At 42.3% G+C, this 16,373-nt stretch overlaps 1 protein-coding gene across 2 annotated transcripts in view; it reads left to right on the forward strand.

The window, feature by feature from the left end:
* The first annotated feature begins 969 nt into the window (after positions 1 to 969).
* Positions 970 to 16,373, forward strand: part of TOX3 (TOX high mobility group box family member 3) — a 77,745-nt gene continuing 62,341 nt past the window's right edge. Inside the window, exon 1 of one of the 2 annotated variants that reach the window (XM_068693551.1) lies at positions 970 to 1,700. In XM_068693551.1, the coding sequence (XP_068549652.1) occupies positions 1,599 to 1,700 (102 nt within the window). In that variant the 5' untranslated portion in view covers positions 970 to 1,598. The remainder of the gene's footprint in view (positions 1,701 to 16,373) is intronic. The other variant, XM_068693550.1, reaches the window with a different exon arrangement.

Below are 16,373 nucleotides of genomic sequence, written 5' to 3' on the forward strand. Positions count from 1 at the left end.
ACGCTATGTTTAATTCTGCTCTTAGAGCAAAATGTCACTTTAGAGATCTTTCCTGGCTTCAAGCTACGACACTTGGGTACCAACACCCTGAACAAAGGCATTACTGATTCTGCGATCTGGCGCCTCCTGTGCCAGCAGGAACCTGCCACAATATTTGTGCCACAAAAATCTGCAAGACTTCTAGGAACGCAGTTGGGAAGATGTTCCCTTTCTCCACACATTGTGATTGTTGACTTGGAGTGTGCTCCCCCATCTACCTACCCAGTGCAAACTCTTGCGGGGCAGGGCAGTGTGGGGTGTTAAGCCCCTGGGGCAGGTTTTGGGCAGAGGTGGGACTGCAGCGTTGGTCCCTGACCCCTGGCCCCTGCTGCCACAGCAGAAATGTGGGCAAAAAGCCTTCGGAGAAGGTCTTGCTGGTGTTATTCAGCTAAACCTGGTATAGTTCTGTTGTCGTTGGTATTTTGGAGTAAACCAGAGACAGTCAAGGATGCTGGGACACAGCCCTGGGCCCAAAGGACAGGTCTCTCCCCAGCACAGAACTTTTGAAGCCTTGACTCAAGGGCGCTTCCATCCTTTTTCTCCCTCGCCCCTTGTTTGCGGGGCACGGGTGCGAGGCCAAACAGCCTTCCCTCCTGCCTTAGCGGTTCCCTCAAAAGTTCTGCCGCAAGATGCCGGGACTGGGCAGCCCGGCGGCTAAACAAACGTGGCTCCTCGGTGCATGTTTTGCACGGGCACCCACCGACTTGGCGCCTCCGGGACGGTGCCCGCAGCCCGCTACAAAGCTCTCCTCCGCGCCCCCCGCCCCGCCGGGCAGCGGGACCGATCGATAGGGCGCCTTACGGAGAGCCCGAAGGAGGGCAGGGAGCCGGCAGCGGGGCAAGTCCCCTCCTCACCGCCCGGCGAGGACGGCCATGGGCAGCGGCTCCGGGGCTCGGGGCTCCGGCACCGGCCGCGGGGGGCGGCAGCGGGCGGGCGGCGGGAGGGGCGGCGGCGGGGCGGGGAGGGGCGCGGGGCCCGGCCGCTCCTCCCGGGGAGCGCTGCCAGCGCCCAGCCGGCTCCTCCGGCACTTCGCACCCGCGCAGCCCCCGCTGCATCCAACTCCGGGGGCGCTGCCCCTCTTTCTCCCCCTCCTTTCCCCAGCCCGCATCGCGTTCCCTCTGTTCTCCCCCCGCCCCTCCCCGTTCCCCTCCGGTTGGAGCCGCTGGGGAGGTCGGTGTGGCTGGCTGGCTGTGTGTCTGTCCGGCCGGCCGTCGGTCGGTGCTGGGCGCGTGGCTCCTTTGTGTACGGCAGCTGCTCCTGAATGCGGAGGCAAAGCCTGTGGCTTGGCACCGGGCTCTCCCAAAGCAGCAGCCCTCCTCCCGGCCGCCCCGGCGGACGGGCACCCACCTGGGCTCCGCGCCCGCCACCCCTGCTCCCCGCTCCTCTCCTCTTCTTCCTCCTCCTCCTCCCCGTTTACCTGCACTTTGCCGCCGCCTCTCCCCCTCGCAGCCCCCTGCCGCCCCCCGTCCGTGCCCGCTGCCGGCGAAGGCACCTGAAGGTGGATCTATCAAAGCCCCCGGCGCTCTCTCCAAGTGCACTTCTGGGACCAAAGCACCGGCATGGATGTAAGATTTTACCCGGCTGCGGCGGGCAGCTCGCTTCCCGGAGACCCCTCCAACCTGGACTTTGCCCAGTGCTTGGGTTACTACAGCTACAACAAGGTGATTATACCCGCGGTTGTTAATTGCCCGCGTCCCGCCGGGCCGGGGATGCTCTGGGGGCTCCCGGCGGTGGGGAGGGCTCGGGGGGCGGCAGGGACCCTCCCGGGCGCCCCGCTGGGCTGCGGAGCCCGGCCCCGGCCCGCCGGCAACTTTGGGGTGCCGCAGCCCGGGGGACACGGGCAGGGGCTTCCCGAGCCGGGCATTGCACGGATTGTCCCGGGCTGCCACCCGGGTCCGGCAGAGCCCCGGCGGAGCTTGGGCGACCCCGGCAGGGATCGGAGGGAGCGGCTGCCCCCGCTCCGCACCTCCGGGTAGCTCCATCTCTGCCCTGGCCAGCCCCTAACCCCAGCGGAGCGGAGGGTGGGATGTCTGGAGGGGCACCGGCTGCTAGCACCCAAGGGTAACGAGCGCTTTAATTCCGCCAGGGCTGTCGAAGAAGTTGCAGTCCCACTTGTGTTTATTCACACCTTCTCTGCGGCGCGTGTAGTTTATGGAGCAAACGTTACAGTCAGGCGCTAGGCATTCCCCGGTGGCTACCTTCATTTACAGAAAATATGTTTTAATAATATGGAGATGATTTGTTCCACAAATTACCCAAATCTGGGAAAGGCGAAGTTAAGAATGACACTGTGACTCATGCTATTTTGAAAAAGCCTTAGCTGTTTGCACTGTGATGTGTCAATAGCACATTGAGCTATTAGCACTGGGCCCTCACACATGCACATAAAGATCCCTTTCACACTGTGTTTTTCCTGGTGCTATGTTTGTCCAACCTCTGGGGCCTTTTGTGAGGCACTGTATGAGATGCTGGGGAACAGAAGGGTGCTGCACAAAGTCTAAGCTTATGTTAAAATCAGTTTTGTTTTGTTTGTTTTTAAGAATCCTTTCCAAATACCTAGATAAAGTTTGCTGAAATGCAAAGATCATGTTCAGAGAGAGAAATAACGTGGGCTCAAGTAAAGAGGTTTAGTAGCTGAACAAAACTTTCTCCCAGATAAATTGTTTTCAAGTAGAAGTCACGAGTGTCCTTCCCTGTTGTTATTTGCGATCATCTTTATGATCATCTTGGTCTCAGCTGCTGCAACGTACAAGTTTGTCAGTAGTGACTTAGAGCTTGCCTCCCTTTCCAAAACGCACAGATCTACTCTCAGCAGAGATGCAGAGCCGTGCTCCCGTGGAGTGTGCACGGCCGAGCCCTGCGCATGCTCTATGAGGAGGCTATTAGCATGCTGCTTTGTTAGTAGTTAATATAGAAAGACACGGGAGCATGAATTAAAGATGAAATGTCAACCTTAACTTTGAATGCTGCTAAGGACTTCAAGAGCTCTAAAACATGCAGTAAATATTCACTGTTGTCTGATATGCCAACTAATTTAGGAAACTTACAACACTTACTGACAGACAGCATGCTTACTGTAAATTTCACTTATTCGGTAACTTTATTGTTATGCATGGTATGTATTTATTTCAGGAGCTGTTACAGTTTGCTGTACAAGTTCTTTCTGATTTTCTTTTTTACGTCCAAAATGTGAATGGTTGCAAAACCAGAAGTTTATTTTGACCACTAACTTGCAGCAAATGCACAGAGTTAGATATAACCTTTTGACTTTATTTCCCTTCCTCATACAATGAGAACAGAGCGCACATTCAGAAGTCAGAAGTAACTAACTTTTGACCTATTCAAAAATGCAATTCAGTTTCTGTGCTCCTGAACATAATTTTGGCAAGTATCTTGTAGGCCAGGCTTCCAGTGTGTGGCAGAAAATATTTTAATTAACAGAGTACAGCTCATAATGCATGTGGCTTATAATAGATGTCTTTGCATGTGGAAGGCCTGATCCTGAGCAGGCTGCCACAGGCGAAGCTGTGTTGCTGTTGCTGTGCTCAGTCAGGAAAGCAGAGCGTGGTGTACAGGTGTTTCAAGGACAGAAGGGGAATCTGCAAGTGAGTTCCTAGAATGATTTTCAGCTACGTTGATCTAACCTCTTCTTCTGTATTGTTTATAATCTGTAACTGTAGCAATTATTGTTAGGTTTGTTTTTTTATCCACAAAAAGAAGAATACATTTATTTTGAAATAATCTTCCCTCTCTCCCTGCTTTCTTCCCTCCCTCCCTTTCCATCCATTCTCTCCTTTTCCTATGCTCCTAAGAAAAATAAATGATTACTCTGGTCAGCACTGAGACGACCAGAAGGCACAGAAAAAAGAGCTGAAATATTTACTCCACTGAAGTAAATGGGAGAACTGTTATTGATTTCACTGGGGACAGTATTTCACCTCAAGTCTTTCTGAAACTCATTTGAGTATCCTGCCCGCTCATCCATGCCCGCCTCATCGTTACGCTCCGAATCCATATTCTTCTTGTGACAGTGACATCGCCTGTGACGAGTGCTGGGCAGTAGGAAGCGTGATGGCACGAGTAAACGTGTTGCCTGTTTGTGTATATATGCAAAACCACAATTGTTTATCTGAAAACATTCTTGGGATCATCAAGGCGTAGAGTTGATGGCACGTGGCCTACCTCTGGAAAACTGCATGCTATATTCAATTGTCTAAAAATACTGAATGTGAGGCCTTTTGATATCACTGCCCTGCACCCTATGGATCAATTCTGCCTTCCAGCTGCCTTCTGGTTTTCCTAGGACTGCCCCATTTGTGCTTTAGGGGTTGCAGCCGCCCAGTAAGGTGCAGTCCCACCTGGGCACCCCGGCCAGGCCTGGCCTCTGACAGTACTGGGATGGGAACAGGCCCAGTGACCGCAGGACCTGGGGACCTGTCCCAGCCCTTGTGCAGGTATCCTGCAGCCGGGGTCCCTTCCCAATGCATGTTCTTAAACTCAAAGTTATGATTTTGAGGTCTGTTGTCCGTACTGGATAAGTACACCTAAGGGTAGGGGATGTCATTGTGATTTTGGGGGGAAACGTTACTTCCAAGCATGTGGTAAGCAGTTGAAAAGGGGCCAAAAGGAAGTATTCCTGACATTATTTGCAGCACAGCATTTTCCAGAAGATTCCAGATTGGGATTATTTTTGTCTAGATAGTGTGCGATGCCGTAAACATGCAGAAAGTGCGAAAGAGGAAATAGAAAGACAGCGATTTGTCCAAGGTTACGCAGTCGGTCACTGACATAATCAGGGCCGCAACCAAGGTATTCTGAGACTCAGCCCAGTGGTTTATGCTGAATCTCATTTGCTCTAATAGGATTACTTACATGTTTAAAGTAAAGCATGTGCTTAAGTGCTTTGCTGGATCAGGGCCATATTTGATAAGTTTTCAGAGCTGGTGTGAGAGTACAGAACTTGACTCCGCGTGTGTCTGGATGGTGGTGGTTTGGGATAGCAGCGATCCACCTCTGTTTCAGAGTTGCATGAGTGAGATCACGGTCTGCCTGTTTCTAGAACTGCCTGCTGTTCTGTATACAAAACAAACAACAAAAAAAGCCACCATCAAGAAGTAGCTATACAAATTACAGAAAGTTGAAAGAGAGCAGCTGTTGTAAAACATCCTGCTTCTGTTTTGAGCCCTTCTATGGTTCTGCTGATTTTGGACATTTGCTATAGTTTAGTAGTGGTGTGTTGTTTTTTTTTTTTTTTTTTTCCCTAAACAAACTTTTTCACTTATTGAGTAAATTACTTGTCTTGTACTAAAAATATTTGGGAACTTCTATTCATCATAGCAAATACATTTCTTTTTTGTTAGAGTAACCATCATTTTCATAATGCAATTTGCAAAAGGAAAAAGAAACCTCCAAACCCTAAACACATACAGCTCAGTGCTTGAGTTATCATTATATTAAATTCCAGAATCTTTACTTCATTATTTAGCTGTCTACATTTTATAATGTTTATCTCTTCTGCACAGATTGTCCTTGAAGGATACAAATTTCAAACATCCATACCTTAATTTAGGCACCAGCATACATATGTGAATGTCAGAGCTTGATGTTTTTGACTGAAATATTTTGCATTTTACAAAGGAAGCTCCGGAAGGTTATCTTGTTCTTCCAGAGGTAAAGCATAGATAGCAGTAGTTTAGTAGTATGCTAAACTGGGCTATAAGCCATTCCTATTAGTGTGTGTTAGTAGGAAAAATGGATTAGAGTTATGCAAAGGATTGAGAATTACTCTTCTTGCAAATTTAGAGTGGCTATATATGCATAGGTTTTTCTTTCATATAGCAGATGGTGAGAGACAATGGGTGCATGTATGCTGTTAAGACAGAAAACTGCGCACTCACTCATCATCTGCTCTGCATATATGCTGCTTCACATCTGGGCTCTGCTGTGGTGCAGACGGGGTGGTTTTTCTTCTGATGAAACCAGGCTGTGAGCTGGAAGCTGATGCATGTACCTCCAGTCTGACCCTGGCAAGGCTGGCCCTCGGAGTTAGGGTTCTTGCTGGAGGCAGTGTAACCAAGGGATTGGGAACTTGCTGTTGTTTTGAGTATCAGCTTAGTAAATGCCATTTTACCTTCGCTATTTCCCATTGATCTTCTGGCACACGTGACAAGTGTGCTGACCTGTTTCTTTCTCAGAGCTGCCCTCCCCTGCCTCTCGTATCTCAGAACCTCAGGACAATACAAGCAACTACTGCTGGCAGAGGAAAAAGCTCTCCAAACATTTGGCTGTCCAGTCCAGCACTAAAAATGTTGGATATGTGATTCCCTGTGCTTGCAAGAGGAAGTGTAATGATGCGATGACTATATCTGCAAGAACACAAATTACCCTTTGTATCATCATCACTGCTTGCGTTATGCTGTTTTACAGGAGCAGTCATCCCACAGGTTTTGTGACGTAGCTCTCTTGAAGAGCTTGCTTTGAAAGGAAACCCATGTATGCCAAGGGCAGGGATCGTGCAAGAACCCACATTGTCTAGAATGAGCTCATATAATGGAAATACAAATTGGATTGTGCAGTGCAACTTGTCCGTTGTTCTAATACTGCAGATCTGGTCCTGATTGCACCTTTTTGTTATCAAGATGTGAGGAGAAATTGGATGTGTACGAAGTTTACTTAGGGGAAGCCATTTCATCCTGGTGATTAAAAAAAAAAAAATCAGCTGCTTTCTTTACGATGGATTATAATTGTATTAGGGAGATACTTGTACTAATATACAGCAATAGCAGTATATTGGAAGAGTTTGAGCTTAATGCTTAGAGGTAATCTAAGCATTCGTACTTTTGGTAGGTGTGGAAATAAGTGTGGGTATTCTTAAAATAATGATAACTTTTAGCAACAGCAATTCTGAAGCATGCATGTCAGGGACAGGGGCACCTGCTCACACCTCTGGCTCTAGAGCAATAAAATACTCAGCAAATCCTCTGGGATGAGCAGAGCCTCATTCCCACAGCTCTGCCTGCACCCAGCACAGTGCATTGTATGAGGTACCACGTCCAGCCTGAGCCTATAATGAATTATCATGAATTTGTAATAAAATCTAAAATAGAAACAGGGGAAATAACAGCTTACATTCTTTGGCAGATACTTGAAGTGAGAGTAGCTCACATAGACTCCAAGTTCTCTGTGACTCATTTGTCATAGTTTCGTACAGTGTCTAGCAAAGCGAGGCCCATCAAATTGTGACCTTTGGGTTGTGCTGCAGGCTTTTATTAAATTTACGGTTAATACATGCCTATGTATTTGTCGAATTCCAACACTCCCAAAATACCTAACTAATGCTATTGAGTGATGATAATCTAATTTAAGAGGAAAAGAATTTGTACAGCACTAATCCTACCTTTTTATCTGTAATCACATTTCTCCTGCCATAAAATTGAGTACTGTTATACAGACCTAATGGCAGGGTTGAATTCTCAAATGCTTCAAACTCTTATCTGATAGCCGTCTTCTATACTGTTACCTGTCTGTATGATGTATTTATAGAGTGCCAGTCACCATAGTATCTTTGCGATGATTGCTACCAAAATTGAGAACTCTGAGGTGAAAATCTAATCAGGACTTTAGATAACAATGTCACACAAGAGCCTTCTGGTCTTTGCCACTGTGCTGTGTTAAGATGAAGACTTTGATGAGATCATGCTTGCAGCCACGTTTTTCATTATTTATTTTAGTAACAAGATTACTATTTCATATCTTCTCCACTGCGTGTTAGCACCTGTCAAACCGATCTAAATTCTGTTTCGAGTGCATTCTCTGTTTGTACCTGAAACAATATATTGAAAACCATAAGTGTTTACAGGACTGCTGAACTGGCAGAAACAAAAGGGGAGGCTGTCATTTCTGAGTGGCTTCTGAAATATGCACCTTGGGTATCTGAATAGCTGTTTTCATGAACTTTTTCAGATGTGTCATGCTAATGGGCAAGCAGGCTGAAAATATGGACTGTTTTCATCACATTAAAAATAGCTGAGTTTTCTGAGCAGAGTACTGTAGATACGACTGACCATGGCTGCAGCCTCGGTTCTGTTTGAAAAGGTGCTCTACTGAAAGTAGCAAATATTGGTTTGTTATTGAAAATGAGAAATGTTTTAAACAAACAGTTCTTTTGGTTTGTTGTTTGTTTGTGTAGTTCATGTGCCAGCTATTGACATCGATGTTCTCCGTTTCCTCCTCCATGGCCGGTTTGCCCAGCAGCCTGTGTTCTGTTGAAAATCCCTGTATAAATATCAAGAGGGAAAAGAAAAAAAATCTTTAGAAAGATGAAGAAGCCTCCAAATTGTCATCTATACTTGAGGATATGCTATCAAAACAAAACAAGATTTTTAAAGCAAGCCATTCTCAAAAACAGACACTTGAGAGTATGTCTTAATGTCTTCTAAGCTTGATTTAAAAAATAAAAATCTTGGATAGAAATTGCTCTTTCTTTCTTTCTGTCACTTGTTTCTCGGTTTTGTTTATGCTCATTGGAGATTGATTCAATGTGGACATCTTTCATTTACTTATATGGACATTAGATCAGGCCAACCCTTGGCATTTAATGGGGGAAACTGTTAGCAATTCAACACTTTATTTTTGCTATTGTAAAGTTGTAATCATTCTTACTGTCTGGGTCACTGTGACCATATATTATCACTCCTGGCCACAGGCTTGTGAGAGCTAAGACTAAATCTTAAGCAGAGGAGTGAGTTGTGACATAGTGAAGGCAAAAATGAAGAGTGTGTTTGGATGAAAGGCCAGGATTAGGACTGGCAACCTCTGAAGCAAGGGATCTGATTGTCTTCATTTTTTTTTTTTTTGCCATGACCTTGTTTATTACAGGCAAAGAAACTGGAAATGAGTGAAAGCTGCAGAAGCACAGCTATCTCCTCAGTTTCATGTTTGGTTTTATGAAGTATGCAATTGGTGATGATGAAATAAATCATTAGTTAAAGCGGAATATTGCTTTCAGAGAGACACTTGCATTTGAATTTTCTGTAGATTTAGCATTGTAATGAGTTCAGATCAACTGGACAACCTAATAAGAGCTTGTAAGTATGTAAAATTACCAATACGGTAGGATTTATGGAAGATGAAGACTACATTTAGATGATTTGGGTCACTTGAAGTAAGTTGCCTTCATCTGTATGTAAAAGATCAACCCCCAGATTTTGGAATGATTACCTTCTAATTTTTCAAGAGTCCTTCAGCACTGAACTTTGTTGGAGTTGTTACTGTGATTCGGTAGACTTGAGTTCCACAAAATTTATAGCAATAAAAGTAAGGTGCAGTTTTCAATCTGAAAAAATCTTTTCCACAGCTTCATTGAGATATTGCCTTCTGAGAACTGATGCCAAGGTGACATCTCCCCATTTCATTTTCTGAACAAAAATGGTCAAGAGAAACTTTTTTGCATTTAGCATTGAAAACAACATAATTTACACTACAATTCTGTAAGCAGGAAATACTGGAGAAATCAGCTGGGATTAAAGAATGAAATAGTTTGTTAGATATGGAAATTATTATTGGCTTCTTGAGGTTTGTTTTGTTTTGTTATTGCAAGGAACCCATGCATGGAAACAACCTGAGCTGTGTGAAGCATCCTTTCTGTCCCAATGGGGCAACTCTTATATTTAGTCAGTGAATTATGTAAAGGTTTGTAGGTTCAGGACATATTTAAACACCTCCGTATTGATTAGCTGTCTAATTTTGATATGAAAAATTGTGTTAAAACCATGCAAAAATCAATTGCTGCATAGTGGAGTAGCTTATTTTCAGAGCAGATCATATTTATCTCCAGTTCTGCTTTTTATACTACTCTTCATAGTCTTTAGGCTTATACAAATAGATGAATTTTGAATGGCTTAGGGGACTGTATTTCGGTATTATTGTTATTCACAGAAGTGCATTTTTTTTAAGCTGTACTTTTATCAAACTGATTAAGGGTTAGCAATCCTCTATTTTTTTTTTTTTGAGCAATTTGTTTTATTAAATAAATAAAATTTTGATTAGGCATAGGAAAATAGTCATTCTGTTTGCTTTAGTAGGTTACTACAGTTACTTTTGTGGGTTCTTAGTAAATGTGTGGATGAAATGATTATATTAGGTGGCCATGTAAATATGGGGATATCATACTGTTGATTTGTTCTAGTGAAAAACTTTGATAGCTGTGGTTTCTTACCACAACCCAATGGGGCTCTTTTTCTTCTCTTGTTTTTCTTGATATGGTTAGAAATACACTAACCTTACAGTTAAAAAAAAAAAAAAACAAAACAAACAAACAAAAAAAAAAAAACGGGGGGGGAGCGGGTGGTGGTGGAGGAGGGCAACTCTAAACATGAGGGAAAATAAATAGAATTTTACAATGATTTTTCTGCACTTCTTCCACAGGGGAGCTATAGGTAAAAATAAGGTTGGTTTGAAGGCTGTACACTGAATGTACCACAAAGCTAAGCATATTATGAGGTGCAAACATGAGAAGTTCATTTAGATGCACAAGTGAAAACATTTGTACTAAAAGTAATCGTTGAACCAAACAATGTGTTTGTGTGCATGACTTCACGTTTGTGATTTTCTAAGTGTCCAGTAACTGTATTTCACATGATAAATCGATACAAGTTGCTTCATTTTATTCTGTTCTGCCAAATAATTTACAAGTGCAAGATTTTTTATTTTTTTTCTTTAAATAAACGTATTGATCAGATGCTTTGTGCTGAGGTCTTGGATGCTGCTGCTGTAATGTGCACAGGTATAGTATGGCTTGTTGAAAATAGGTAATTGTTGTTTCATGGATTTGACAAGCCATATGGACATACTTTCTCTGTGCTCAGTTTTGGATGGTTTTCATACTTTGGTCTTTTAAAAATGTTTGAGTCAAATGTGCGCATCGGTGGCTTCCATGAAGTGTGATAGTACCCCATGCTCTGCCACTCCATGCTCTCCATGTTATACCATGAGATGACGACTTGCTTCAGAGATTTGGCCTTTGTGGGATCAGCTTTGTGGGTGCCTTTTCTGTGAGAGCATCCCTGGAGCTTGCTCAGTCAGCACATTCCTGGGGCTGCTTTCTTGTGCCCCCTTGGCTCTGCTGCCTGCTTTGGCTTGGACTGGCTTGCTGAAGTCATTGGAGCCACCCACAACAGCTGACATGCAGTGAAAGGTAGGCAGTGTAATCTAGGGCTAAACATAGCTCAATGAAAGGAAAACATCAGTTCTGTTCATTAAATGCATGCTTGAGTAGACAAAACAATAGTGCTTCAGAATTTTGCATATACAGATTTGTGTTATGCCCAGTGTACAGTTTAGTGATGAATATTGCTCTTTTTACCTGTAATTCTGCTTAAAAAAAAGGCAAAACAACAACAACAACAACAAAAAAACACTAAAAAAACCAAACAGCTATTAACTTGTATTGTAAGATCCTGTGTATATTTTGTCTCAATCTGCAGCCATAGTTTACCCACTTTAAGTAGCAAATTGTTTTTTCTAAATTTAGTCAGCAAACAACTTGTGGTAGGATAGCAGCCTTTTTTTGTCTTCTCTGTTAGAAAATGTTTGAGAAAGGATGGCGAGGCTTGGCTTAGAATTCTATCAGCACAAATATATTACTGGCGATAACATATCATGCAAGTGTGCTGCCTATCTTCCTGTATTCTCATCTCTAGTAAATAGCAGCTTTTTCAGGGAAGGTCTGAGAATTTGCCCTTTTGTTAATAGTCTGGTGGAGAGTTTACATACCAGAAAATAATCCTGATTCTTTACTTGATAATGTAGTAAAGAGGTTTTGTGAGCTTTGTATTGTTTTTTGTAAAGAAAATTTGGCAGCTGTTACTTGTCATACATATAACTAATAAACATTGAATCGAAAATGTGACTCTTGTACAGTCACACACTTTTAAAACATAGACAACAAGTATTGGTCTGAATCAGTTGTAACAGTCTTCCACTGCTAGAAAAAAGGTGGGAAGAGGCTTTTTGTTACTGTCCAGGATGTATACATCAGGATACGTGCCATGCTTCTACTGTTGAGGTCATGGGTCTCCTTGTCATTGCTTCTGCTTTCACTAATTAACTGAATTCTGCTATCGCCATCTCTGCATCGTGTACCATGTTGTTTGACTGTATGCTTATGCAAAATTACTTATAAACAAATTTTTTTAAGGTTATCCTATCACAAGAAGTGAGAGACAGTGATGATAAAGAGCTTGATTCATATTATGACTAACTGGAGGTGAACATTATGTTGTTATGCCTCACTCTGCTTCTGTGACTCAAAAATGATATTAAACTCCATTAAAATCTCATGACATCAATAGAGTAATTAAAATGCATAGGAAAGGATAAAGTCTAGAAATCATAAGAACATAATAGCTTTCTATAAAATTTTAGACTATATCAAGTATTTATAGGGCTTTTGAGTTTCATTTATTCTCTGCATGGGAAGGAACTGATACCAAGCATACACCTTGCTCTCTGCCCCCCAGGTGTAACCTTTTTCTTTTAAAATAAATGTGAAAGTAAAAAAGACAGAAGAATTTCCATGGAGGAAAATCAGTCCTGGTCCTTCAGAATCATGAACTCAGGTTGATACTTTGTAGCTGCATTGAGTACGAGCAATGCACAGCATAGCCCTGGCACAGAATTTTTAACAGTGAAAAATCGTCCATCTCCTACTTCATTTTAACTACATCTTTTCAATTTATTCTTATTTAGATGAATCTTCATCCCACGCTGCTATGGTAGGAAGCAGTCATTGCATTCTCTGGTGCCAGAGGAAGTAACCGTTTGTTAATTTAGGCAGTGAAGAGGGAAGAAATGCATGCTCTTTCATTTAAAGATTTCCTAAAAGCTTTGGAGAACTGATCTTTGGTCCTCATTTGATCAAAAAAGTGAGATTCTTCTCTTACTTTCCCCTTCCACTGCCTTATGGTAGCCAAGTGAAGGATCTATCTCCTATCTGCAACCTTTTTCTGACACTCCAGTTGCCTGGGATCTTTGAATGTAGAAAGAAGAAATAACAAGATTTTAGATGATGAATCTCAGTATGAATGCTAGAAAGAGGGCAGTTGCTTTATTGATCTCAGCTGCTGAAATTTTCCCTGTGAAGATGATTTATGTTTATCTTAAATAAATAAATAAATAAAAATCAATGAGAAAAACAAACAAACTGAACTTCATATAAGAACTGATTTGAAACATACTCAACATTTTCTTTCTCATCCTACTTTCCAAAACCTTCTATAGATTCAAAGAAGTGGGTGCAGTCCTGCTCTTGCACATACCCTCTTTGAAGAAGAGAGATGTTTCTGCTTCTCAGTTGAGCTTCATAAACTTGCTGGAGAAAATTCAGCTTAGTGGATGTGTTTTGAAGTGGTAGTTTCTTGGGCACTGAACCATTCATTTCCTAAAAGGATAAAGTCAATTCTTTGTACCTGCTGACAAAACAAAAGAAGCAATTCTAATAATATGTTATGTGTGGATGGGCTGTAGCATTGGTAAGTGTTCCTCTGGCTGCTAAAAAGCACCAGCTTTATCCAGCCTCTCGTCTTTACCAGAAGAAGCATCTGCCTCACTAGAAAGCATAAAAATGGTCTCCAGTTGGTTTTGTCTGCATTTTTACTAAACAAATGAATCATCATGATGTTTTCCTCCAGCTTAGATACCGACCGAAAATGAAGCTACATTCAGCTGCCTCAAGTTGGGAAGGTGTAGATAATCTTCATCTCTGAAGTGTGAAAGAACTGACACATAAAATTGCAGGTCTGGCAGCAAAGATTTATTTATTTATTTTTTAAATAAATACCTTACAGTTGGAAAATCGATTTTCCTTAAGAAAAGAAGACATAAGAGACCCAAAGTATCAATGCTTTAACAGTAATACTGGTAACATAGCAAAGTGAGAGGGAAGACAGTGTTATTACAGGCATGCCTGTAAAAATGCCGGCTGTGAGCTTAGGCTGGGAATGAGGGGAAAAAAAACCTTTCACTTCTGGAGTACGATGGTAAAGCACCCTTCCCATCTGAGTGGGGATAGATAAAGGAATGGCAGGCACTTCTAAAGCTCTGAGTTAATGCTAAATGTTATGTGGTGTGGTTGGCTGAAAGAAAGAGGGACCCTGAGGTTGTCTGTACTTTCAACCTTGTTCAACATGGTTCTTTTAGATTCCCTGCTTATGTTCTTGACCATATGATATAGAAGTTTTGTTATGCACTCTGATCTGAAGTGTGCCTCTGAGTTGGACAAAGCAGCCATAGATGTGATGGTTAGAGTCAGCAAAGATTTTGGAGTAATGCATGACGGCTAAATAATACTTGTCTGAAATCTAATTTGGCAGTGGAAAAGTGTTATTTCTGAGATTTAGATAATTATCCAGTATCTGTGAGCATGGGGGAACCACTTGTTTATTCCATGAGGATTCGCCTGCTTTTCCTTGGTGGTGGTAGGGATGCTGTGTAGGGGAGGAAAAGGCCTTTATGCATCTGGAAGAGGTGATGGAAAACTCACATCTAAAAGTTTGACAGACTGTACAAACGTGATATCAAGTTATTGGATGATTTGTCTCAGTGTGAGTGTTTGCAAAGCATGTATCAGATAATCATCTCCTTCCTTACCTCCATGCTCTGGTAACTGCTGCACTTCCACGGTTCTGAAAAATAATCTGGTCTCAGGGGTCTGAGTGAGAACTTTATTGTCGTTTGGACAATGGGGCTAAGCAGCCCTTCAGATAGGTATGCAGAATGCTGGCAAAAATTTGCAGCCTGTCTTAGCATCCAGTTGTGTTCACGAACAAGTCTGTTTCTCTTCTCTAGAGGGCATAAAAACTGAGACTGATCATAGTTGGTATCTGTGGTTTTCCTCTAGACTGTGAATGAAGCCAAGGTATGGCTTCTTGTCTGCATAAACAGTGCCATCTGCTATCACCATTGTAAATATTCCAGCCTTGCAAGAACAGCTAGTACAACCAAGGGGTTCTTCGAAGCTCTGCTCCTTCCTGTCCACCCCACAAGTTGGGACACTGAATTCCTCATAACCTGACCTGGCTGGTTTGTGTGGCAAAGGCTCAGATTCCCTAATATAGTCAGTAGTTTCTGCCATTGCAGAACATAGCCTCTACATTTTTAAAATGAAGCAAAACTGTTGACAGTACCAGATGTTTTTACTGTAATTCCACTTTTATCATATCTATAGAGTAAATAAAGGATTAGAGGTAAATTATCTTTGGTTAATATCAAAGGTACATAGGAGCAGCATAATTCCATTCTTTTGATCTTTCCTTGAAAAGTCCAGTTTATAATCCTATTTAGGTAGGAAATTGATGCATTTTATATGACTCTTTATATCATTTTATAGAGTATTTGTGCTTGCAACCGTAGTGTTGAAATGCATGTTTTTGGCTGGAGTTGCAAGTTGCAAGGGTCCTTCTATCTTAGTTTGATTTCACTAAATAAGTATGTTAACTGAAAAGGAATTCAGTTCAAGAAGAGCCCTTGTATCATTTTTCTGCAAGCAAATCTGAAGTTTTTCAGAGTGCAGCATTCTCATGAAATATGCTTTATCCTATAATGTTCATTTGCATCTGTTTTTAGTACAGTGTACAAAAATAACATAATTTCTTACCTACCCATATAGGAAAATTTCTTCTGTCCTCTGTGGTTATTAATATGTCCTTCTAATCATTCTTATGGATTTTTTTTGGCATATTTCCATTCCTGGCCCATTATATGATAGAAAAATGTAGGTGGCATATTTGTTCATTTTAAACTGAGATTATGTGATGACTTCCTGAGAGGGTCACCTGGTTGGAGTATATAAAATGAACTTCTTCCAGTAACTTTCTTTGAAAAGATGCACTAAATAAAGGTACAGTTGAGCTGAACTTCAGTGTTCAAAAAAAGTATCGTGACAATTCACCAGGGGTGGGATTAGTTTAGTTATTGTTTAGAAAAAAGGTGGTTTGAATGTCTGGTACAATAGTCTACAACACAGGTAAAAGGCCTGGTAAATCATAGTTCTCTTGACAGCCTCTTACCTGTAGCACTGCATTCGGTAGCTATTTTATTTTATTTTATTTTATTTTGTACACAAACATTTGTTTTTAACTGTTTTTGGGTCTCAGACTCTAGAATTCTGGAGAGAAATTTAAAAAGTCCAGAACAATTTAAACAGCAGCACATATCCACTAGCTCTGAGTTTTTAAGGATTGGCTGGTCTTCTAGTAGCCTAGTTTTTCAGGGTGCTGATTATTTGCAGCTGCAACACGATTTCCTGGGAGTTACTGAACTCTGAAATGTACTTTGAT

This window comes from Anas acuta, chromosome 10 (genome assembly GCF_963932015.1).
Source record: "Anas acuta chromosome 10, bAnaAcu1.1, whole genome shotgun sequence".
Lineage (NCBI taxonomy): Eukaryota > Metazoa > Chordata > Aves > Anseriformes > Anatidae > Anas > Anas acuta.